Source organism: Rhinolophus ferrumequinum, chromosome 11, assembly GCF_004115265.2.
Source record: "Rhinolophus ferrumequinum isolate MPI-CBG mRhiFer1 chromosome 11, mRhiFer1_v1.p, whole genome shotgun sequence".
NCBI classification, from domain to species: Eukaryota; Metazoa; Chordata; class Mammalia; order Chiroptera; family Rhinolophidae; genus Rhinolophus; species Rhinolophus ferrumequinum.
The window spans coordinates 64,571,493-64,596,918 of NC_046294.1; the positions used below are offsets into that span (position 1 = coordinate 64,571,493).

Below are 25,426 nucleotides of genomic sequence, written 5' to 3' on the forward strand. Positions count from 1 at the left end.
AATTGAAAAGGGAGCTCTCTCTTTACCCCAAGTCTATTTCTTTTTCATATCATTTCAAATGTGGGTGAGAGGGCGAAGGGCCAAGGGGATTGATTTAAAGAACTTGGATGTAGATTCCACCCCCACTCCCCGCTTCTTACACTTTGTTCCTTCATTATTTCCTTCCTTCATTCATTCAACAAATATTTCTTGGACCCCCGTTGGATGCTGGACACCGGGCTAGGTAGGGAGAGCCACAGAAAGGAAAGGACCCGGAATGTGGTCTCAGGGTACCCTTCGTCTAGGGAACAACCAGGCGTAAAACTGAGGGACCGAGAGGTCGCGCTCGAGTGGGTGGTTTCCGTGGCCGTGGAGCCCCCGCAAGGCCTCGCCTGCCGACGCCTCCCGCGGGTTAGCCTATCCCCCACCGCCAGGCCCCCGGGCTGCGAGTTTGGACCGCGTCCCCATGGCAACCAGTGGCAAAGCGGCGGCCTGGCTGCTGGCCCGGAAAGTGAAGCCCTAACGGCTTCGGTGGCCACGCGGCGAGCGGGCCCGGACGGCGGGAACGTGGCGGGGACGGCGGGGCCCCTCGGGGCGGGCGGGGAGGGCGGTGACCCGGGAGTTTCTGCTCCTGGGACCTCAGACCTCTCGGGAGAGCGCGGCGCAGTGTGATGCAGGTAACCCATCCGGGCGTCCCCGGCTTCACCCCCAGATCTTCGTCCTGGCCCCCGGGCGGGGCTCGCTCGGGAGGAGCTGGGGACCACAGCAGGTCGGCCGCTCCACGGAGGCTGGCCTTGAACCCTGCGTGGGTCTGGACAAGGAGGTCGGGGTCGGGGTCGCGGTCGGGCGACAGGTGGGGAGAGCCTGGGATACCAGGATGGTCCTTGCAGAATTCAGAGCAGAGATTCTACCTAAATTACAAGGTCTAGGTTCTAGTTGTGTGGCCTTGGGCAAGTCACCTAGCTAGTCCGTGCCTCAGTTTCTCTGACGTTAAAGTGAGGGAATTCAGAACCTGCAAAACGAATGTATGCTTCTGTCCGTCGTTCCCCATCCCTGCTCCGCGCCCATCGTCTACATACACAATTCCAGGGTCTCTCTGAAATCCTTTGATTTGAGAGTGATGTGAACCTCTCCTTTTTACCATTTTGAATGCTATTTCATTGACTTTTATTCAGTAAATCAGAGGAATTGAAGTCCTATTCAATTCTTTGTCCGTTTATCCTCATAGATGATTTTTCAGTTAAAATTTTGTTATTGGGAAAAGCTTTTTCTTTTTCTTTTCTTTTTTTTTTTTTTTAATTTAGGCAAGCACTAACACCCCTATTTTGTCAAACAGGTAAACAGGTGCCCACAGAACCATTGAGGAATTGTGAATTTTCTATTTTTAGAGAATTCTTAGGGGTTTTTTTGTCTTAAATATTCATGATATTCATTCTAACAAAACCCAGAAAGGGCCAAAGAAAGAATTTACTCAAAGGCAAACTTTTAGAGGATCCACAAGAAAGGAAAGTTTGCAAGCGTTTCGATGGAACAACTCTTGAATAGAAATTCTGTTTTACTCACCTCATGTACTGAGCACTTTTGCAAAGTACCTGGCACCAAGCCATTGCTCAATATACAGTGAATGAATGCTCATTTGAGTCAGTGCCACATATTTCAACTCATCATTAAGCCAATTCATAGCATGGGGACACGGACACACACACATACACATACACACACAGACATGTGCAAGTTTCTACATTTTATAGAACCAAGAGTTACTCCATTCAGAAAAACATAGAAAATGGTTTGCCAGTAGCAAAATTTTCTTTTTTTATAGGTTAATAAATGTAAGCATTTTAGGAATCTAGACCATTTTTCTCCCTAACAGATTAAAAATCAAGAAATTTAAACCAGATGCAGCAGTTTCTTGACATGGAGAACCAAGCCCATAATACAGTGGGGTAAGTGCTGAGAAATTTCTATTTAATAAGTTGTAACTTAACTATGCCAGAAATTCCCTGACGGTACAGGAATTTTGAAATTCAGTATTAATAGAAGAATATGCCAGTTATTTTTGGTGAGGAGGGTGGGGTAAATTCAAGAGACTTTAATTAAGAATCTATAGTTTGGGTCTTTCAAATTTTGACTATGGAGCTGCACACAAAAATCACCATTTTCCAACTCTTAGTGAGTTTTTTAAAATGTTTTTAGGGTGATGGGTGCCCACACTGGCCCCATGTGCCCTTAGGTTTCCACAGTGAAGCAGCTACTGGCCTGCTTGCTCCTATCTTGTTGCACCAGGTGTCTGAGCATCCGCCCACATTTGCCCTGAAAACTGAACTCAATGCTTAAACATAGCCTCAAAACAGATCTAGCTCCTCAAAACAGCAACAAGAACTGGATATTTTACCAAAACTTTCATGAAGACATAAGGAATAGAATTTGTATAGCATTTGCCATTGTTCAGAATTAAATTCCTTCTCACAAATAATCTGTCCCCACCCCTTCCCTGCCAGCAACACCACAAAGGTTTCTGTTCCTATTGTTTTATTAGCCAACTGGCCCCTGGTTGACGCCAGAGCTGGGCAGGGGAGGTGGGGCAGTGGGTAGGCATGGCACTATAGTGCCTAATCCTGACCGACTGACTTTGCACTAGTCAAACCACTGCAGATGTCTCACTTTCAGTTTTTCTGCTCAGATCATGACTTTAACATCAGGCTAAAAGAAAGCTGCCCAAGTCTCAATAATAATAGCTCTCACTGTTTTAAGTCCTCCTGCACACTCCTCCTGCCCTGTTAGGTATTGTTATTTCACAACTAAGAAAATTGAGCACATTAGTTATAGTCTAAGTTCTTGTAACAAAGAGACCCCAAAATACAGTGGTTTAAATAAGACTGAAGTTCATTTCTGTTTCCTGTACAAGCCCAGAGAGAAGCAGACCAGGACTTGTAGGGTAGCTCTGCCATCCTCACTGCATGATTTCCACCTCTGGGCCCGAAGTGATTGCTTCAGCTCCCACCATCATGACTGTGCTCCTGCCAGAGGGAAAGGGGAAGGGCAAGCGGAGAGCTTAAGACCATTCCTTTTAGGAGTAGGACTTTGAAGTCATACTCCTAAATGAGGCAGGCCTCATTTCTGTTCACTCCCTATTGGCCAGAACTTAGTCCCAGAGCTACAGCTAGTTGCATGGAAGGTGGGGAAATGTGGTTTCTAACTGGACAGCCACATGGCCAACTAAAGCTTAGCAGTTGTATAATAAAAGGAAGAATAACGGATATTGGTGGACAGCTAGCAGCCTCTGCCACATTGAGCTCAGAAATGTAGAAAAAAGAGAAATAAAGCAGGATCTTGCCCCAGCGTATACAATTGGTTAGTGGAGGAGGTAAGATTTGAATTCAGATATGTGTGGTGCCAATCCCTGCATTCTTTGCTACATTGGAAATGGATGACAGTGCGATTCAGGGAGCAGTGTACCTAGTATCCACAGGAGAGCCAGGGTAGGATTCTGGATTGAGCAGGTGTGAGGTCCGTGGTGTGACAATAGCACAGAGGGCTAAGATGCAGATTGAAGGTCTCCAACCTAAGGATGGGTAGCAGATATCACTTCACTCCTGCAAATCTGAGGCCTTGGAGACTGATATTTCTCTTCATTCATTCTTTGGGGGGGGGGAAAGTATGGAATACTGAATGTACGCCAGGCATAACACTAAGCCCTATGGTTCATACAAAGATCATTAAGAAACAGACCTTAAAGAATTTAGAATTTAGTAGGCAACCATAGAGTTTGTTTGGGTGCAACATAGTTACAAACCAGAAGTGAATGAGAATTACTGGAGATTTACATGAGGAACTACTCCACTCCTCACAGCGGACATGGGACCAGACGTCGTCTACCATGGTCTCCAAAGCATGGAGAACCAGGTTGGCTTTGCCTCTGTCCCCATGCTATTGAGAAATACATAAAAATCTAGATCATGAAGACAGTCAAACCTCATTCATCAGGGACTTGTTATATACTTATCAAACCATGTCACCTCCAGACACGGTAATGTTTTGTAGAGCAGCTTTCATTTAACAAACATTTACGTAGAGTCTACTATGAGCCAGTCATCGGTCAAAGCACCGGGAAGATAGCAACGAACAAAATAGAGACCACTGCTCCAAGGCGCTTACATATTAGTGGGAGAGACAGTGGGAGATATAAACATGTTTCATACAGTGATTTAAAGAAAATAGAGCAGGCTAAGGAGGAGAGGAACAGAGTGTGAATGGAGTGGTCAAACAAGGATTCCCTGGGAAGGTGCCATTTGAGCAAAGATTATTTCTGGGTGAACAGAGTTCCAGGGAGCAGGAACAGAATGTGCAAAGGCCTAAGGTGGGGGAAGCTTTTACACAGATCATTTATAATGTGGGTGAATCATTATTCTCTGACGTATGGATTATAACAGGGTTTGATTTTAATTTATCCATGATTTCTCAATTATAGGTGTTTGTATTTGTGCCATAATAATCAACATAAACTCCTTCTAATCGAAACAGTCATACTTAAGTGAGTCTGCCCTTTCTATTTGTTTTTAGAGTGTGTGCCCAGAACATAATTAAAAATGAATAAGTGATCTATTTTTATTGGCCTTTTAAAGAGAACCAGGTCTAGATATTGCTTTGTTTTTGTTTTATTATTCATGAATTTCTACCCATTATTTTGTCCTTTTATGATTTATTTTACTTATCTTGTTCTTCTGATGTTTGAGTTGAAAAATATGGTCCAGTTATTTTCACAATTCCTTGATTTCATAATTTCTTTAAATAATAAAAGCATTAAAGCTAAAGTTCCTCCTGAACACAGCTTTGCTGGGGACCATAGAATTAGAGTTCCCTCTGTCATTTTCTAAATAGCCTCTTATTTCAATTTTGACTTGCGTTTTGACTCGATGGATATTTAGGAGATGTAACTTCAGGGTGGGGAGGTAATTCTTTTTGTTTTTACTTTCTGATCCTCCTACCACCATGGTCATAGAATATGGCCAAGGGGATACTTCAGTTTCATTAATATTATTGTGATCTAGTGGATGACCAACTTCTATGGTCTTTTTTGGGCATTTGAAAACAAATGTATGTTCTCTATTGGTTAAGTAAAAAGGTTAAAAAAGTTATATGTATATAATCAAACCTTTTAATTATTATTATTGTGTTTAAATTATGTTTTTCAAATACATTGTTACTTTACTTTTGTCTATTTGATCTGTCAAATTTTTAAAAAGGTCTTTACTGTAATTGTGGTTTTGCCCAGTTCTTGTATTTCAGTTTTTGTTTTACATTCTGTTGCTCAAAGTATTGAGTTGTTGTATTGCAGTATTCTGCAGTATTCTGTTGCTCAAAGTATTGAGACTCATGGATGCTATACCTTTTTGGTATATTATGTGATTTAGCATTATAAAACATCTCACAAGTATAAGTTAAGGTTTCTTTGTTTATGTTCTACTTTGCCTGGTACTGATATTGCCATCTCTGCTTTCTTTTTAATTTACTTTAGTCTGTAATATACTTGTTCATCCCCTTATTTTCAGTCTTGGTTTTTATATCCCTGTATTTTCAGTCTTTTTTTAATATCATATTGTGTCTCTTGTAAATAGCCTATGGTTAGATTAAAATATATATCCCTCAATTGGAGAATCTTTGCCATTAAAAGATCATTAATATGATCATTAATATGCCAATACAATCATTAATATGTTAACATTTGATTCCTTTTGCTTTCCCAATATTTGCTACTTTGATTTAGTTTTCTTTTTCTTCTTTTTCTCTTAGAAGTTCTACATCCTATTTTATAAGTTGTTAATTTACATTTTTCGCAAGCATTTTAAATTTGGATTTCTCCTTTGGCATCCTCAATTTTAACTGTGACTTTGACCTCCCTCAACCCTAATAAGACTTAAGCTTAGCTTTCTGCCCCACCCCCTTATCCTACCTCCAAGAAATAATCTGGGTTTTTTAGTTCCTGGGTGCTATTAATTTACATATAAATCATTATATACAGCGTAATGTTAATTATTATTTATCCCTCTTTTATTTTAAGACTCCTTTTTAACACTGTAAGTTTGTTTGTACTGTTTATTACTGTTATTTGTATACAAAATCTTCCTTGTTCTTGATTTTTTAAAAAAATTCTTAAATTCATTTTTCATTTGACTAAAGTATTTCTTTAGGTAATCTTTTCATAAAAGGGAACATGACTAGTATACTTTATGACTTTTTACATGTCCATATGTCTTATTTTTACTTTTATACACAAACTCTGTAATGTTACTCTCATAGTCTTGAAGAAGTTAGTGTTGGAAAGGCCAATGGCAATCTACTCTCCCTCTGTCTCTCTTTCACTTTCTCTTTCTCTTTCTCTCTTCCTCTCCTTCTCTTTTTCTCTCCGTCTCTCTCTTTCTTTTTCTCTCTCCCTCTCTTTCTCTCTCTCTCAGAGTTGTTGTTGTTGTTGTTGTTTTAATTTCTTTCTTTTTAGTGTCTGGAGGTTTATACGTTTCTTTTTATCCTTGGAATTTACGAATTTACTAGGGTAACTTTCTAGGTATGGATCCTTTCTCCATAACCCTTCACAGCATTTGGTGAACACGTTTACTCAAAAGATTCAAATCTCTTCAGCTCTTTGAAATTTTCTTCTATTTCTTTGATTAATAAGTCTCCACTATCTTCTTTCAGTCTCATCTCCTAGAACATCTATATCTTTTTCTTTTCTCTCATAATTTCCATCATTCTTTTTTGCTCTATTTGCTGGAGGAATTTCTTGAGTTTTCTAATTTTTATTCCAGCAATGATTATATTCTGTTTCTTTTTTTACTACCTCTATTGAGATCATTAGTATTGGCAACCATGTTTTTATTTCCAAGAACCTCTTTTTTGTATGTTTATTTGGTTATTCCTTTTACATTCTAAATCACTTTTACTTTTTTAAGTGTGTTTTTCCAGTACCCATCAGCTCCAAGTCAAGTAGTTGTTTCAATCTAGTTGTGGAGGGCGCAGCTCACGGTGGCCCATGTGGGGATCGAACTGGCAACCTTGTTGTTAAGAGCACCGCGCTGTAACCAACTGAGCTAACCGGCGCCCCACTAAATCACTTTTTAGTCAATGCAATATACCCTAGACTCATTAGAAATATGAATAAGAATTGTTTGAAATTATCTTGATTCAACTCCTTTACAGTCATTTTGTGGGTGCGGCTCTGGTGTTTCTCCACATCCTTCAATTTGTGCCTCTCCCCAAACCCTAAAAACTGCTTTCTCCTAGCCCTACCTTTCTTTCTCCTAGCCTCTGCTACTCTAAAAGAGAATTCAAACAGGTTTTCCAGAGAAATCTGTCCACCAACTACAATGCAGCTGCAACTCCCTGACGGCTCAGCATAGCCCCTAGTCAATCAATATATTTAAGAGTATTAAAGCTTATATTTAATAAACTTATCTCTGAAGGTCATTTCTAAATAATAATTCCACAAATGCATTGAGCAATGCTGAGGTCAATGAAACATACATAGAGTCCCGAAATATATGAATTCTGGAGTGCTGTTTTTAAAAATGTCATTTTCCTTGTAGAAGTGGATAAACATATGGATTATTTCTTTAAAATATCTTTTCTACTTGAAAAAGAACAGTTAGTTGCACATTTACACAGCTTAAAAAGTCATTTGGTTCTTTATCGGTTACCAAAAAACAGCAATCTCCTGTTCCCTCCTTAGTTTTCCACTCCCCAGAGGCATTTTATTTTTGGCTAATTCTTTTGGTATTTACCTCCATATCTCTAAATAACATGCTTATATTGCTACTTCTTGATTTTTCAGTTTTAGACATTATCTGTTGATGTACACAATGGTTTTTATGCTCCCACCACGCACGCGCGAGCGCACACACACACACACACACACACACAGTCACACTTCTATTCCTCCATTCTCCCAGTACACCATGATATTTTGGTTGGATCAATATTCTGTTTGCCTTGTTATGACGTTATAAATGTTCTTCACCTCTGAGCCATATAGTTGTATACTGTTATTACTTCTTTTTTTCCCCTGTACGTTTGTTTTGGCTGGAGTTAATAACTCTAGTATCTTAATTATAACATTTTTGAAGTTTTCTTCTTTTTGCATAATTTTCTTCAATAAATGTCTTTGTTTGTATTTGACCTAGTTGTATGAACTGCTTTCTTCAAATGGCTGTGATGCCTGACTGCTTGCTCCTGTTTAAGTAAGAGTGGTAGAGTGAGTCGAAATCTGACAGGAAGCTCCAGTGTACATGGCGGGGCTCATTGGCAGGGGTCTCCACTATTTGGTCATCAGTCTAGTCTCTCTCAGTTTTCAGTCTCAGACTGATCAGAGCCAGAGAACAGTCTTTTAAATTCTCCTGCTTGGAAAGTATAAGTTGGGCAGCTAGCATTTATCCCCTACTTCCAGAAATACCTATTTGTGTTGTTTCTTGGCTCTCTCCACTGTTAGCTCCCATTACTTTTGTTCATGTAGGATTCACCTTATAGGTTAAAAATCTCCCTTTGCTTTATTTTAGTAGGATTTTTGGAAGGGCATGAAATGTGTATTTTTATCCATCTTTAACCAAGTCTCATTTTTTGTCTACTGAACCATTTACTCTACTTTTTATTCTGTGACTTATATCTTAGCCATTGATCTCATTCAGAGAATCTTGTCAAATCCTTCCTGAAAAATCGAGGTACTGCTACAACATCTGCCATTTTTATTATCTGCCATGAAAGTCATATTTTCAAAGAACCAAGGCAGATGAACCAAAGCATAACTTATCACATCTAAAATCAGAAAAAGCCTTTAAAGCAGCACTCTACTATGTGTGCATCTTTCTGAACCTTTAAAGTGTTCTTTCACTCTGAGATATATTAATTGATAATCACAACTTTACTTCCCAGTTTCTTATGAGTTAAATACAGGTTTAATTCGAGTTTGTAAAAAAATTCTAACGTTAGTCAACCTATTGGTAGTTTAATAAATCATTGTAAAGTATTCTTTTTGCACTGAAAATTCTTTTTAATTTGATGGATTCTCTTGCCTTCTGAATGGCCCAGACTATACCCCATCGTTCTCCTTCCACCACACTTTATCCCCACCCACCCACACAAACTCCTCTCCAGAGTAATCAAATTTGACAAGTTCTGGTTTCTTGTTTATCTGAAGAAGAAACAAAGCAAAATAGACCTGGGGTAAAATCCTGATTTGTCACACTTTGAAGGTAGATCCTGAAATGTTAGACTAGTGCTGAGTTATTATAGGAATTCAATGAGTGGTTTTGATTTTGAAAGGGTGTAAGGAAATTAATAAGGAAGAGAAGTAGGGAGAGAAAGAGGAAGGAAGGAAGGAAAGCAAGGGAAAGATTCCTTTGAGAGAATAATGAAGCTGTCCACTGGACATCAGGCCAAGTGCCTTGAAGTGGTTAAGTGTGAGGGATGTTTAGGACACTGATAGCAAGTGCTGTGGTCCTCTTTCAAATAGCTTCATGACAACTTCCGTTACATTTCACACACCAGATTATGTTCCATGGCCATGCCTATGCCTAGCCCAGGGGAGACTGGGAAATGTACTTATGTCTTTCACTAGACACATTTCCACTCCAAATAACATCAGAGCTCTGTTAGTATGGAAGAAAGGATGGATGGATATTGGGCAGGCAACTAGCCACAAAGGAGATAAGAATAAGATACAGATTTGGAAATTATCAGAACAAGTTGGCAGCAGAAGTTTCATTAGAAATTTCCAGTATTCAGGAAACAGTATATTTCTCAGTTTTCTAGCAGTGGAAAAACAAATTTTTTCAATGTTTGCCTAATTTTTCACTAGTAGGATCCAGTGAAAGAGCTGGCTCTAGTTTTAATAGAAAGGGGTAAAATGACTATCCTCACATGTACTAACACTGCAGTCTCTCATCACATAGACCTTTTGGAAAGAGGGAATTTTAATTGTCTTAGCAGTTGGCTTATAGAATCCAAGCTAATGCATGTGTAGATAAACATTTGTTTATTACTATTGTATCATATGTTTACATGTATTAATATGAAACAATATTTCATATATATGTTTATGAGGATAGTGAAGTTACTTATACTTCTGGATAATTATAAAAATCAGCCTAAAGATTATTACATATTAGTGCCTGCTAATGTTTTACTGTCTTCTTACCTCATTCAATCTGGGAACCAAGATGTAACTCAGAATGTGAATAGTTACTATAGAAAAAGCTTCAAGAAAAACTTTATCTTAATGTAGGTATTTTAACAGATCTTCGATTATTTTTAGAACATAAAAAATGAAATTTCAAATTTGTATGCACCTAGAATTCTGATAAAATATTAATAGGGACTTTGAAGCTATCACATTGCATTTTATTTCTATAAATGTCTTCCTTTGATGATGATGATGAAGGCTTTAGATAAAGGCCTTTATAAGTACATTTAAGCATGCTTTTGTGGTATGGAGGGATTTATATTCTCCTCCACATCCCCACATTAAAATTATTGCAAATGGGAGAGAAGAATGTACTGAATATGAGCCACCATCTCAAATATGCAGTAAAAATAGATGTTGTAATGCTGCCAAGTCAGCAAACACTAATGAAAAGCTATTTTTAGCTATAATTGAATAATTAATTTTGAACAAGGGAAACCATGAAACCGTGACCTAAAACTCATAAAATGAGAAATCTTTCACTTTACTGTTTTAGGAGACAACCGATTAAAGAACAGGCTGCTATCAGATATATCTAAAACAGTGGTTCTAGGACTTCTCTTGGAGTCTCTCCCATTTAATTCTATTTATGTTTCTGGTGTGATACAGTATTTGGTTTGCTGAATAGGGTCTGTGAACCACCATGGAAAAGTTAAATTACATTTAGTATCGCTAAATATATAGTAATACAACTAAGACAAATATACAGTCATACATTTTAGAATGAGTTTCATTAAAATATTTTGAAAAAGGCCTAAAATGATTGCTAATCAGCCTTCCGGAAATTCATTTTCTTAGACTTTTTCATGTTGCATGATAGTCTCTTCTTTCTCTTTTCTCTATGCTTCCCTTCCTTTCTCCCTCCCCTTTCTCCAAGATGACTTATATTTGTCTTTTAAGTCGCCCCTTCACTCTCCAATGCTGAAGACCCATCTCTATTCAGATGTCTCTTATGTCCCAAACCAAACTCACTCTGTTTTTTTTTCCTTATAGATCTGTTTATCCACTTCTATTTTCCAGATTGTTGATGGGCAGTCTGACCCTACATCCCAGTTTGCCTGGAACAATCACTGTTTACACCTGTTGTCCTGGCACAATTATTACTAGTGGCCCCTTTACCTTCAAAATTGTCCTAGTTTGGATAGCATATCATCATATGGTCACCACAACTACCTGTCTGAAAAGGTCTGCCCTTAAGAATCACCACGTAAGCCCATTTGTTAAAGGACTCTGGAGTAACATAGATGTCCATGCATCTTACTCCAGCTCTTTTTACTCTGAATGACCCTCCACAGTCCATTTCCCTGTCCACTTCCAACACACTCGATACTACTACCTCCATTTATGTCATAAATTTTCTATTTTGCTCTCTCTTCATGTCCAAATTTGAAATCCAGATATTTTGACCGTAGGCTCACCAGACAGGTATCTCACTCTGCAAGTCTCAGTGTGCCCCATCCCTTCTGGTTTAACGCACTTTGACCTCTAGCCTGACCCCACGACCCTTCTGTTGTGATTGCTCGCAAGGATAAGCCAAATAGTAAGGGCCGTAGTGGGCGTATCTGAGTAATATGTCAGACACAGTCCACCAGGTCCCAAAACCTGGAAGACTCAGTGGATCTTTTTTGGTTGTTCTTTAGCTACTCAGTCAACTTTCCAAAATTGGAATAATAATACCTATTTGATGCGATGTTGTGAGGAGCCATGGGAGGAAGTACAGAAAGTAATTAGTATAGTGTTAGCCAGCATTTGACCAAAGAAAGGAATATCAATAATGTCAGTGCCCAGCTCTGTTAGGCGCCTAGACAAAACCTTTGCATTTTATTTTAAAGTTCACTAGACTGAGAAGCAAATATTGACACTACTGAGACAGCTGCTGCTATTAATTATCTCTTAAAACTTAAGAAGGGAAGACATACTAGAAGATTGGACAATTGAATTTCGAAAGGGGATATTAAATTTGACAAAAAACTGAGTTTGATGTCAAAATAAGTTTGACTAAATCTTCGAGATTACGGGTGGTTTGTGAGCATCCGGAAGAGGACGCAGTGGCCACCGGGACGCAGCATGGAGGCACCCTGACCACTGCATGTTAGACCAGCCTTCGTTTCTCAGGGCCAGTACGCTGGTGCACCAGGGAACGTACAGAAAGAGTTGTGTTTGGGCCTTGTCGTGATATTTTACAGGGCTTTTCACGACATTTATGTGGGGGGAAAAAAGAAAAAATATTGTAAGGTTAATTAAGTGGATTAGCATCTGATTATCAGAAAAGAAACAATCAATGGATCACCGTAACCCTATAGGGCTGGGTAGTAGAATGCCATAAGGCTCTGTCCTCCATCCTGCCCTTCATGACATTCTACATACAACCCCTTGTATGAAAAACACCGTATATATTATGTAAAACAAGTACTGCTTATCAAATCGGCAGCTTACACAAACCTGAGAGAGCCACTGAATATGATCTCCGACAGAACCAGGATCCCAAAATAGAAGCTCAGATGTTCCCTCCTTGAGGAAAGCTTCTGTAATAGCCCACCCTGTCCAAGTCTATACTCAGTACCCCTCCTCTCTGTTACCCAGAGACCTGCATGTATTCCACAACCTCTCATTGCACCTGCCTACCTGCCTCGCAAGTCTCTCTCTTGCACAGGCACTTGGCCTTGTGTCTTCTGTCTTTCCAATTCTCCACACAGTGCACAGCAGTCGCTTAAAGAATGTTTGCTTCATTAAAGGATAACTGATGACAACCCACACTGAAAGGCTGAAACTGTCAAGCTTAAATGTGAAGCCCTTCCCTTGGAGCACCCCCAAACATCTAAAGCACAAGATAGTGACTAGGTGGCTTTACTCATAGCATGTAGGAAAAAGAAATAAGGTGCTTAGACCAGAATAAACTCATCTTGAAACGATGTGATAGTACTGCTTTGCCCTTCCCCCTACCCAATTCAAAGTTAAGGCGATCTTTATCTGCTTGAATAAAAGTATAGAGCACCTAAAACACCTAAAAAAGTATAGAGCATCTAAAAGTATAGAGTCCCTCTCCAAGCTGATTAGGCCATACCTACAGCATTCAATATTAAAATTCTGAGTGGTACATTTCAAGAGGGAAATCAACAAACAGGAACTTATACAGAGGAGAGCCGTCAGGGTTACGAAGGGTCTGAAAATCTTGCCATAGTCATTCAGTTTTTCACTCATTCAACAAATGTATATTAAGTATCTAGTATTTTCCAGGCAATATACTAGGTAGTGAGTGGTAGAAAGAGAGAAAAAAAAGCCTCTATGAGCAACTGAAGGAAATAAAGATGTTTGTGGAAATAAACAAAGACCACCCCAATGAGAAAAATTGAAGGCTATTTATTCAGAGCTGCCTATAGCAAGGGAGTCAGCAACCATCACTTGCCTTTGGCAGAGGCGCAGGCAGGAAGAAGAGTGAAAAAGCTCCATAGGGAACAGAAGACATGGCTTCAGGCGTGCTCTAACTGGAGGCTGTTGGCACAGAGGTAGGCTGACTACTAGACGCGGGGCATTCTATGTGATTAATTTGGAAAGCATATTTGGCTTTCTCCAGTTGGTCCTGAGTTGGAAGTAGAGGTCAAAATTAAGGAAGCTTTCAGTCATTGACCAAGTCCTGACCATTCTAGTACTATTGCTGTAGAGGTTATAGGTCAGTTTATTATCATGTGTTCTGGCTACTGTCTGTTGGTATGTTCAGTTTCCAATATTGAACACTGGGAAGAGAGGACTCAAAAGAATCTAAAGGTATACTGATAACTGTATTCGACATATTGGTAACTGTAGTCAAGTACTTTTAAGGTTGACCGTATTGAAAAAACATTTGTTCTGAATGGTCCTAATGGATCAAATTAAGTTCAATAGATGAAAAACTTTTTCAATATAAGTAAGAACTTTGAAAAACTCATTGCTATCTAGATACAATCTCAGACAGCGGTTACCTGCTAAAGGAAGAATTCAGACCTAGGCTAGATGACCTCATGGCAGTGATAATGCAAAACAGATCACAAACTTTGACATGCATGAGAATCACTTGATATGTTTGTTACTGATGCAGAATCTTGCGCTCTGTCCTAGATCAGTGTGGTATAATAGATGATTCTCTTAAGAAACATCTATGGAAGATATGCAGACACTGTATGGGTAGTTGCACTAGATGACTTGTAAAAGTCCTTCCACCCCAAGAGACTAATATCCTAACTTTTGGATAGCGCAGTCATAATGAAGAAATGAACCGTTCATTCATTTATTTAACAATATTGATTGTATAGCTTACATTACACCACACTCTACTTTAGGCTTATTTTTTAATTCTATTAGCATGGTGCATTCCTGCATGCCAAGAAGATAGTGATGAAAAGAACTCATTTGTTCATTTTTCAAAGATTTTTTGAGCTTTTAATATATGCTGGGGCACTGTGCTGAGCTGTAGTGTAATAGTCACGAACCAGACTGACAGAGCCCTTTTCTTTCAGATGTTACACTAGCAGAAAAAATAGACAAAATGCATTTACAGTAAAGGGTAAATCATGTTGTTATAAAAAAGGAAATGGTATAAAAACTATTCTTTTTTTTTAATTAAAGTTTATTGGGGTGACAATTGTTAGTAAAGTCACATAGATTTCAGGTGTACAATTCTGTAATACATCATCTATATATCACATTGTGTGTATACTATTGTGCCATAAGAAGAGATGAAATAGGAACATTTGTGACAACGTGGATGGATCTTGGGATTATCATGCTAAGCGAAATAAGTCAGAGAGAAAAAGTCGAGAACCATATGATTTCACTGATAGGTGGTATATAAAACCGAAAACAAAAGAACATGACAAAGAAATGAAAACTTTTCTTTTTGTCCTGTTGTTTTTGCCCACATCAAAACTCCCATTATTAATAGAATTCCATCGAGTTATTTATAGAGGAGTTAGTACTTCTTTTCCTCAGATTTGTTTTAGTTTTTAAGTAAAAACTGAGAGCCTCTGGGCCTGAGCTCAGGAATGCCAGAAGACTTCAGAATGGCACTTTGTACTTAAAACCTCTCTGCGGTTGAATAAACCCTTCAAGAGGATATCCCTTATTCAGGTTGACGCTGGGTATTTTAGAAAGTGCTTCTAAAAATTCTGAATCCTTTGGGTTTTAATACCTATTTCTAACCCTATTGTAATGGAGCTAATTTGTACTATATATTTCAAGCAAGTTCTTATTCAAAACACCATGTCTTCTGCTGTGTGATATACAGAAAGGAGCTTAAGATGGGAAGCAACTGCTTACAATCTAGTTCTGGCTCTTCCACTAATTAGTGTATGACTTTGAACTCACGGGGCTGCCGTTTTTCAAAATGCTAAATGATCCTTAATTAGCCCTAAAGTTCTGGTTTTGCGAAACTAAGTGAAAGAAACGTTCTTTTGCACCTGCCTGTCCTCCTGCCTTCCTCCCAGCTCCATCCCCATCATTGAATGGATACTGATATCACTTGCTTTTCTAATCTGGACATGTGTCCGCTCCTTAGGCTGCAGCCTGAGCCTTCACCATCATCTGCTTATCCAGTCTGAATGACTGAACTGTGCCAGGTCCCTAGAGAATGCCTCAGTTTCTCTGAAGGAGAACAAAGCCCTGGGAGTACCCAGCAACCTCTCTTCTCACTTCTCTCAGTCTCTATAATTCTAGCTATTACCAAGGGTTTTGTTTCAAGCACAACAGACCCTCAGAGGTCCACGATACTGCCGCTTAACTGACTAATAGCACCCCCATTGTGTAAAGACTGACATTATCTGCGCATAACTGCCTGATCGGATTCTTTCCAAATGAACAGCAGCCACATCATGCCAAGTTCCTCTTGGAGAGGATCAGGCTGGTACCCTTGAATCTGGTCCCACGGAGACCGGGCTTGCTCTTCCCTCCCTGACAGACACGACTGAAGTCCCAGTTTGCCTGCTGTCCATGCCTCCTCAAGTTATGATAGACGTAGGTACAAGTCTATTTACACGTAAGAGCATTGAACCATTTTTTATCATTAGAATTTTCTTAGATTTTGTCCACTCTAAAAAATGTTCTTTTATTTTTTTGATTGATGGATGGATTTTATTGTTTAGCTAACATTTATTGAAACCTTATTCCTGACATAATTTACACAAGTGTTTTCATGTTAGCACTCCCTAGTCTATGTCAAAACTTTTGGGTGGGGGAGACCCACGCACTACCACCTGCACTAAACAGAGAATGGAGGGAGGGCAGCTACTTCATCAGTGGATTGCATTATACACGACAGCCACTGTACTTTAGAAAACTTCATTTTAAAAAGTTTAATGTACACACACTGTTAGCTCTGAAATTAGGTTTTAGTTTTAATTTAAAAATGAACCTCTAGCTTTCAGACTTCTTTCTATCTAAATAATTGAACAATTTGAGAAAATGATCTATTCAGAGCAATAGAATAATTTCTCTTGTCCTCACATTTTCACTCTTTCAAAATGGATTTTACTTTTCTACAACTGACAGAGCTTCTCCTTGTGAGGCCGAACTTCAGGAATTAATGGAACAAATTGACATCATGGTAAGCAATAAAAAACTGGACTGGGAAAGGAAGATGCGGGCTTTGGAGACAAGATTAGATCTCCGGGATCGAGAACTGGCAAATGCACAAACGTGTTTGGATCAGAAAGGTCAAGAGGTACTGAACATATGTGTCAATAAATGTAATATGTGTCAATATGTGTAATTCCTCAGACTGTGATAACTAGTAGTTAGTCTATCAGAATACATTTTTCACTAGCATAGTTTTTATCAGGCATCAGCAATAGCAATTATTGCTTGAAATTCTGTCACAGTGCACTAAATGTGTTCTATCAACGTAAGTGACAGAGCCTAAACCCATAAAAATCTGCTGATTCAGACAGACATATAGTATCAATGCCATCTAGAACAGTTAACAGACATTCACTACATTGTTGTGAAACAAATACTGTTTGCAAGCAAAGATGTCAGTGCTTTTGCTGCTGTAGAAACAAATAAGTGCAGAGTTGTCAAAGCTGGGTCTTTGGATAAGGCAGAGTTCAAAAACATTTGCATTTTCTAATCTACTAGAAAAATATTTCCTGAAGGAAGTGAAACGTCAAGACGTGATTGTAGGACAAAGGAGAAAAGTGTTTGGTGAAGAGTGTGTGTGTGTGTGTGTGTGTGTGTGTGTGTGTGTGTGTGTGTGTGTGTGTACCTGGGCACCCATTCAGGAGGTGTGCCCTTGGCCCCTAGGAGGCTGCCTAGGGCTGACCTGGTGATTGTAGAAAAATGTATGAGTGCTCTCAGGCCTGCAGAGGAGTTCAGGGAAACCATATGCTTTAGCTAGACTTGTGTCTGTGAATTTTTCTTTTGGGCAAGGCAGACGAGAAATGTTTATTAATCATATACTAAAACATCATCAGTCCACATATTCAGCACCCGTTTTTCTACCTTTATTAGCCTCTCAATGGAACTTAGTTTTTGGCATAGTTAACTATGTTATTGTCTGTCATAGTTCACTTCGTTATTGGCCTCCGGTTCCCTTCACGATACAGACAGGTCATCAGACCTGAGATACGCAAGGGGCTAGTCTCTCACTTCCATACCTGTAATGGCACAGATGTGGAAACAGGTGCTTCCCGTGCTTTTTAAGCAGACAAATTGAGTAAGCCAAATCCCCAAGAATTCCTCTTAGACGTTTTTCCTTTTTGATATGTTAGTTCCTATAAAAATGTAACAATGATTCCATCGTCTCACCAAAGCAGAGCTCCCATCAAAGACAGTGGGGTTTAAAATAAAAGCTAGTGTGTCAGTAGAGATGCTGCCCCAGTAACGATGACGTCAGCCCTCCAAAGGATAACAAAAAGTCAATTCTAAACCTAAATTTAAAATGCGATGGTGATAAGGATCTTCTGTCAAACATCCATCCTGTGCTGTCCTAATGTGTACCCAGTAGAATAGTGCTAGCAATGTTTGTTTTTTTTGTGAATTTAATTATTAATAGCTCTTTTCAAAAGTGCAGGACAAATATGTATTCTTGGTTGGTTCAGCAGCTTTGTTTGCCTTGTACCCCTCTTTTGTACATGTTTTCTGATTTTGTCAAGAAAAGTTTAGCAAAATTAAAATTAAATTTTATTCTTAATGCAGGTGGGGTTACTTAGACAGAAGTTGGACAGTCTGGAAAAATGTAATTTAGCAATGACTCAGAATTATGAAGGACAACTACAAACCCTAAAAGATCAAGTAAGTAGACTTGTTACAATTTAGTATCGCACATTTTGCTATACATATTTGACCTATAAAATTGTGTTAATTTTATTTAAATGAATTGTTTTTAATACAAGCAGAAGTTCTTGTATTTTAACTACAGGTAATATGTTTGGCCCTGTCTTTCATTATTTTATATGTATGGATTTTGTCTTTTACTAGATTGTTAGCTCTGTATCCCTTTAACCGTTAGCACAGTGCTTAAACTAATAGCTTTCTATTTATCGAGTTACTTGTTGATTAATTATGTGATAATAATTGGGCAAAATAGATAATCAAAAGAACAAAACTTGTCTTCATTACTTTGTTACTGGTAGGCTGTTTCCTAAATGATTGAGCTCTGTATGTGTGATAAGAGGGATAGTGATTTATTTCTTATTTATCCCTGTATTTCTCTACTGTGCTGGCAAACAAAAAGTCCTCTCTCCCTTACACAGATAACACAAGGGCAATAATCATCTGAGCATCTCAGGTCTAGTAGATGATATATCCTTGCTTAACTTAGTAAATGAATCAATGGGAAGTATGATTTGATTATGAAATTCTACTTTACGACCAGCTTCTTTGGAGTACAAAGATTTCATAAATGATAATATAGTTAAAGGAGCCCAAAGTAGTTAATGCTCCTCCTTAAGTACCTTTTTAGGGAGGTGACCGGCCATCAATATTGGAATATGAAACACTCGATGCCACGTAATAGGTATGGCCTTATAAGACTACCTCTTTAAGTCTTCCTAGAAATTTTGCCTGCAATTTAAATAGCTGCCACTAGAAGGTAGCTTGAATTATAAAATTTTATATGGTTTTTCCTTGCTAAGACCCAAAGCATTTAACAAGTCAATCAACCTTGCTTTTTCTTTAAAGATAAAGCTCTAAAATTGCAATATAAATGCTAAGTCACCACAACTGTTCATGATAAACAGAGAGATCGTGATCTGGAATAAGTGAAAATATATAAAAATTTAAATAGAAGTTAAGTACCATCTCTAAATTATATTTAACTAGTTCAGTCACTGCATACCAAATCTTTCATTTCTGGGGGTGGCAGAGGGTATGCCTGTTAAAAAGTTTGGAGCCTTCTTTATAGGCGTTGAGCCATCATTTAATATATGAATCCTTGCCATTGGATGCTTTGCTTGGTTGCTGGCTAACCAACTAATATCTTTATGGCAATTTCACAGAAATTTGTTCTGTGAAACACTAATACTGAGAGTTTAGGAAATGCTGTTTACTCCTTCTCTCTTCCTGGATATTCACAATGGGTATTATTAAAGGCTCTGAGAAGTCCTGCTTTAAACAAATGCATTTAGCTTTTTTAATCTATCATTTTCCAAACATATTTGACCATGGAACCCTTTTTATTTTTTAAAGTACAACCTACTAATACTGTAGTGCAGTATTACAATGTAAACACTGTAAACAGGTGTTTCATAGAATATACCTTGGAAACACTACATTATTGTTGAGAGAACAGCCATCTGCATCCACTGCCATTTTCTTCTTCTCTTTTCTTCTCTGGTTACAAGAGAGGAAAGAAGAGAATTAGGGAAAGAAAGCAGAGGAGAAAGAAAGAGGGAAGGAGATAAAAAAAAAAAAACACAGAGAAAAAAAGCACTTGACTTGGTTTGCGTACTAGCTAGAACCAGAAAATGCTGTCTTGTGGAAAATATACTTTTGTTGCTGCTAGCTCACTCTACGAGGTGTGATCAAAAAGTATGGTTAATGTTTAAATTTAAAAGATTTACTACAGTAAAAGACACATTTCTGTCAAATAAAAACATTACGGTGGTCCTCATCCACCTTATTTACCAGATCTGGCACTGTGCAACTTCTAGCTCTTCCCCAAAGTCAAAATGATTCAGGACATCGAGGCAGCCATAACAGCACAACTAAAGACACTCAGGAAAGAGGACTTCCAGAGCTGCTTCAGAAAGTGGCAAGAATGATGGGATACGTGTGTTCAAAGCAAGGGGGAGTATTTTGAGGGGGATTAATGACAATATGTCTTTTACTGTAACAATTTTTTTTATTTAAACATTCACCGTATTGTTTGATCACACCTTGTACTGCTTCCTTCTTTGAAATTCTGGGTTTATTTACAATTTCATGTTCTTAAACTATCTTAAGGATCACTTTACCACACTCTGCCTTGAATAACTCAACTCTTTCAAAGTTTCTTGTAAAAAGTGCTTTCTTTTTTAAAAGGGGGTATTTTCTTTTCCTTCTAACCATTATAAAACTAAATTTCTAGATAGATAGATAGATAGATAGATAGATAGATAGATAGATAGAGATATAAATGATATAGATATATATTTGAGATTTCCACTTCTGAAAAGATGGAGTAGATGTACTTTTCCCTATTCCTTCTGCTAAATGCTATTAGAAACGCTGGAAATTATTTATAAAAACAATATAAGAAGACTCTGAGAAGTGGAGAGAAGAGACAGACCAACTAGGAACTTGGGACCCAAGAAATGACATGGTGGTGAAGTCCCTGGGATTTCTTTTTGCCTTTTATGTCCCAGACTGGGTAATAGAGAAGCCAGCAACCCAAAAACTCCAGTGGGCACAAACAAACAAACAAAAAGAGCCCCAAAGAAAGCCTGCTCTTTGCAACCAAAAGACCAGGAAAAAGACAGCCTAGCAAGATTAAACACTTTTAGATGACAATTGCACTTCTCCAGCACAGAAAAAGACTATAGCCCCAAACCCACCCCACCAGCAGAGGCTGAGTGGACAGCCTACGTTTCCACACTCACCAGGCTATAATGAGGTTGCCCAGGCTCCTCTGCTTGGGTGGTGTCAGAGAAGACTGAGTGAAGAGTCAGGACGTTATTACGACTGGGCATTAACGAGGCCCTCCCCAACCCATAGTGTCAGTGGAGACCATGTGGAGAGGCTGGACTTCCATGTTTATCTGGTGGTGATGAGGCACCCCTCCCCATCCTCTCTGGAATGGTATCGGGAAGCCCGATAAGGACTCAGGACCTTCACCACCCGCAGTGGTAACAAGGCCACTCACCTTCATACAGGATCACTGAAGGCTATGTGAGAAGCAGTAACAAGGCATCTATGACTCTCCAATGATGGTGGTGCTAGTAAGAGACTTGTAGGGAGCCTGGAGTCCTACTTCCACTCAGCAATAAAAAGGAACACATTTCCTGTGTTACCAACTGAGGCCAAGACCTGGACTTCCACTGCCACCTGATAGTAATAAGGCAACACTCCATTTTCTCTGCTGTCTTGTTATCAGAAGGACTGCTAAAACACAATAGTTAAATAAAATCAAGAGTCTCATAACACAGTACTTCAAAATGTCCAGGGATAAATAAAAAAACAAAAAAATCACCTATCATACCAAGAACCAGGAAGATTTCAACTTGAATGAGAAAAGACAGTAAGTGACGCCAATGACAGGTTGATACAGATTTCAGAATTATCTGACAAGGATTTAAAAGCAACTGTTACAAAAATGCTTCGATGAGCAATTACAAACATACAAGAAACAAATGAAAAATTAGAAAGTTTAGCAAAGAAATAAAACTATAAAGAACCAATTAGAAATTTTATGAATGAAAAATAACCGAACTAAAAAATAATTCAATGCATGGGCTCAAAAGCAGAATGGAGAGGATAGAGAAAACTATTAGTAAACTTGAAGATAGCAAAATAGAAACTACCCAATCTGAACAAGATAGAGAAATAGACTAAATGAAAGTGAACCTCAGGGACATGTAGTATTATAAGAAACAATTGAAAATTTGTGTCATCAGAGTCCCAGAGTGAGAAGAGAAGAGGGCGAGACTAAAAAAGTATTCAAAGAAGTAATGGCTGACAAATTTCAAAACTTGGCAAAAGATGTAAATCTACAGCTTCAAGAAGCTGAGTGAAACTCAACCATGATAAACCCAAAGAAATCTACACGAAGACACATATTAGTCAATGTTCTGAAAACTAAAAGAAAACAATCCTAGAAGCAGCAAGAGAGAAATAACATTTCTCATCTGAAAGCGTGGAGGCCAGAAGGAAGTGGAACATTTTTCAATTACTGACAGAACAGAAATGTCAACCCAGAATTCTATGTCTAAGAATGAAGAGGAAATCGAGACATTCTCAAGTGAAGGAAAACAGAATTCGTCATGAATAGACCGGCATTACGAGTAAAGGAATGGCTAATGGAAGTTTTGTTAGCAGAAAGGAAACATTAGAGAAAGAATCTTGAAACATCAGGAGAGAAGTAAAACACTGAAAAAATTAAAAACTTCCTTCTCTTGAGTTTTATAAATTGTTTGACAGCTGGAACAAAAATTAAAACAATGTCTAATGAGAAAATACTTGACAATAATGCTATAAATGGGTCAGGGTAAAGGGACATAAAGAGAAGTAAGATTTCTATAATTCACTTTAACTGGTAAACGTCAACACCAGTAGACTGTAATAGCTTATGTATACATCACATAACACCTAAATTAACAACTAAGAAACTACACAAAAAGATACATTCAAAACACTATAGATGAATCAAAACGGAATTCTAAAAAAATGTTCAAATAACCCAGAAGAAGACAAGAAAACTAAAACAGAGAAACCAAAAACTGGAGAACAAACAGAAAACAAACAAAAAAAGTCAGGCTTATGCCCTAACATATCAATAATTACATTAAATGGAAATGGTCTAAAAATGAAGATTGACAGAGTAAATAAAAAAATATGACACAACTATATACTTTGTTCCAGAAACTCATTTCAAATACAATTATATATGAAAGCAAAAATATAAAAAAAAATACCATGCAAATATTAATCAAAAGAAAGCAGGGTGGTGCCAAGATAATTCAGTAGGGAAGAACAGTCTTTTCCACATACAGTGAAGGGATAACTGAATATCCATATACAAAACAACTAAGTTGGACCCTTACCTAAACCATAGACAACAATTAATTCAAAATGGTTCAAAGACCTAAGTGTAAAAAGTAAATCTGTAAAACTCTTAGAAGAAAACATAGGAGTAAACCTTTGTGATTTTGGATTAGGCAATGGTTTTTTAGATTTGGCACCAAAAGCACCAGAAAAATTAGATAAATTTGACTTTATCAAAATTGAAAAACCTGTGCTTCAAAAGACACCATCAAGAAAGTAAAAAGACAACCCACAAAATGAAAGAAAATATTTGCAAATCATATATCTGATAAGTGACTAGCATCCATAATTTAAAAAGAACCTACTAGACAACTACAAAAAGACAAATGAGCAAACTTAAAAATGGGCAAAAATATGAATACACATTTCTACAAAGAAGATATACAAATGGCCAATACACACATGAAAAAGTGCTTAACATCATTAGTTGTTAGGGAAATGCAAACGGAAAGCATAAGGAGATACCCCTTCACACCCACTAGGATAGCTATAATCAAAAAGATGGATAATAGCAAGTGTTGGTAAGGATATGGAGAAATGGGAGCCCTGTACATCACCAGTGGGAATAGGAAATGGTACCACCACTTTGGAAAACAGTTCGGAAGTTCCTTAAAAAGTTAAACTTGGAGTCTCCATATGACCCAGCAAGTCTATTCCTACATATATACCCAAGGAATAAAAATATATATCCACACAAAAACTTGTATACAAATGTTCATAGCAGCATTTTTCATAATATCCAAAAAGTGGAAACAACCCAAATGTCCATCAATTGTTGAATGGATAAACAATGTGGTATATCCATACAATGGAATATTATTCAGCCATAAAAAGGAATGAAGTATTGATTCAATACCCATGTTACAATATGAATGAACCTTGAAAGCATTATGCTAAGTGAAAGAAGCCAGACACAAACAACTATATATTGTATGATTCCATTAATATGAAATGATCAGAATAGGGAAATCAATAGAAATAGAAAAATTTTAGTAGTTGCCAGGGGTTTAGGGAAGGAGGAAATGTGTAGTCACTATTACTAGGTATGGCATTTCTTTTTTCAGTGATGAAAATATTCTGAAATTAGATAGTGTAATGGTTGCACAACTTCGTGTATATACTAAAACACAATGGATTGTATAAAGGGTGAATTTTATGGTAGGTGAATTATATCTCAATTTTAAACATTATATGAGAACAAAAAAGGAAAGCAGAAGTGACTACATTGATATCAGATAAATTAGACACAGTAATCCATAGCTTTTTTTGTAATAGCCAAAATCTGGAAACAACCCAACTGCGTCACAAATGCGCAAATGCGTCACAAATTGTCACAAATGCGTCAATATGTGACTGGTCAAGTAAACTGTGGTTACATCCATTCCATGGAATAAGACTGAGCAATAAAATGGAATGAACTATTGATATATGCATGCATCTCAAGGGCATTATGCTGTGTGAAAAAAGTCAATCTCAAAAGGTCATATTTTATTTGATTCATTTTATAACATTCTTGAAATGACAAAACATAGAGATGGAAAACAAATTAATGTTTGCCCAGGATTAGGGGTCAGGGGTTACTGGGGGAGAGTGTCACTACCAAGGCACCAAGGAGATCTTTGTGGTGATGGAAAGGTTCTGTATCTTGATCGTGATTGTAGTCACACAAATCTACACACGTGATAAAACGGCATAGAACTATACACATATATTGTACCCATGTCCATTTCCTGGGTTGGACACTGTACCATAGTTCATTAAGATGTAAATACTGGGAAAAACTGAGTGAAGATGATTCAGAATCTCTCTGCAATATCTTTGTAACTTCCTGTGGATCTGTAATTATTTAAAAATAAAAAGTAAAAGCTTTCGTAAACAGTTATATGAAATGTCCTCACAGATGTTAATAGACTATGCTGCTTTTAATCTATTATTTGAAGATAGAACAAGAAACAAAAATAATTATAATACAGAGTCTAAGTTGTAAAAAGAATTATTGGTAAGAAAAAAATT

General features: G+C 37.9%; 1 protein-coding gene across 1 annotated transcript in view; it reads left to right on the top strand.

Moving 5' to 3' along the window:
* Positions 1-613: 613 nt before the first annotated feature.
* Positions 614-25,426, top strand: part of DEUP1 (deuterosome assembly protein 1) — a 68,819-nt gene continuing 44,006 nt past the window's right edge. The window contains exons 1-4 of the mRNA XM_033121097.1: positions 614-656; positions 1,853-1,925; positions 16,727-16,898; positions 18,371-18,466. Coding sequence (XP_032976988.1) covers positions 1,879-1,925; positions 16,727-16,898; positions 18,371-18,466 — 315 coding nt within the window. The 5' untranslated portion in view covers positions 614-656; positions 1,853-1,878. The remainder of the gene's footprint in view (positions 657-1,852; positions 1,926-16,726; positions 16,899-18,370; positions 18,467-25,426) is intronic.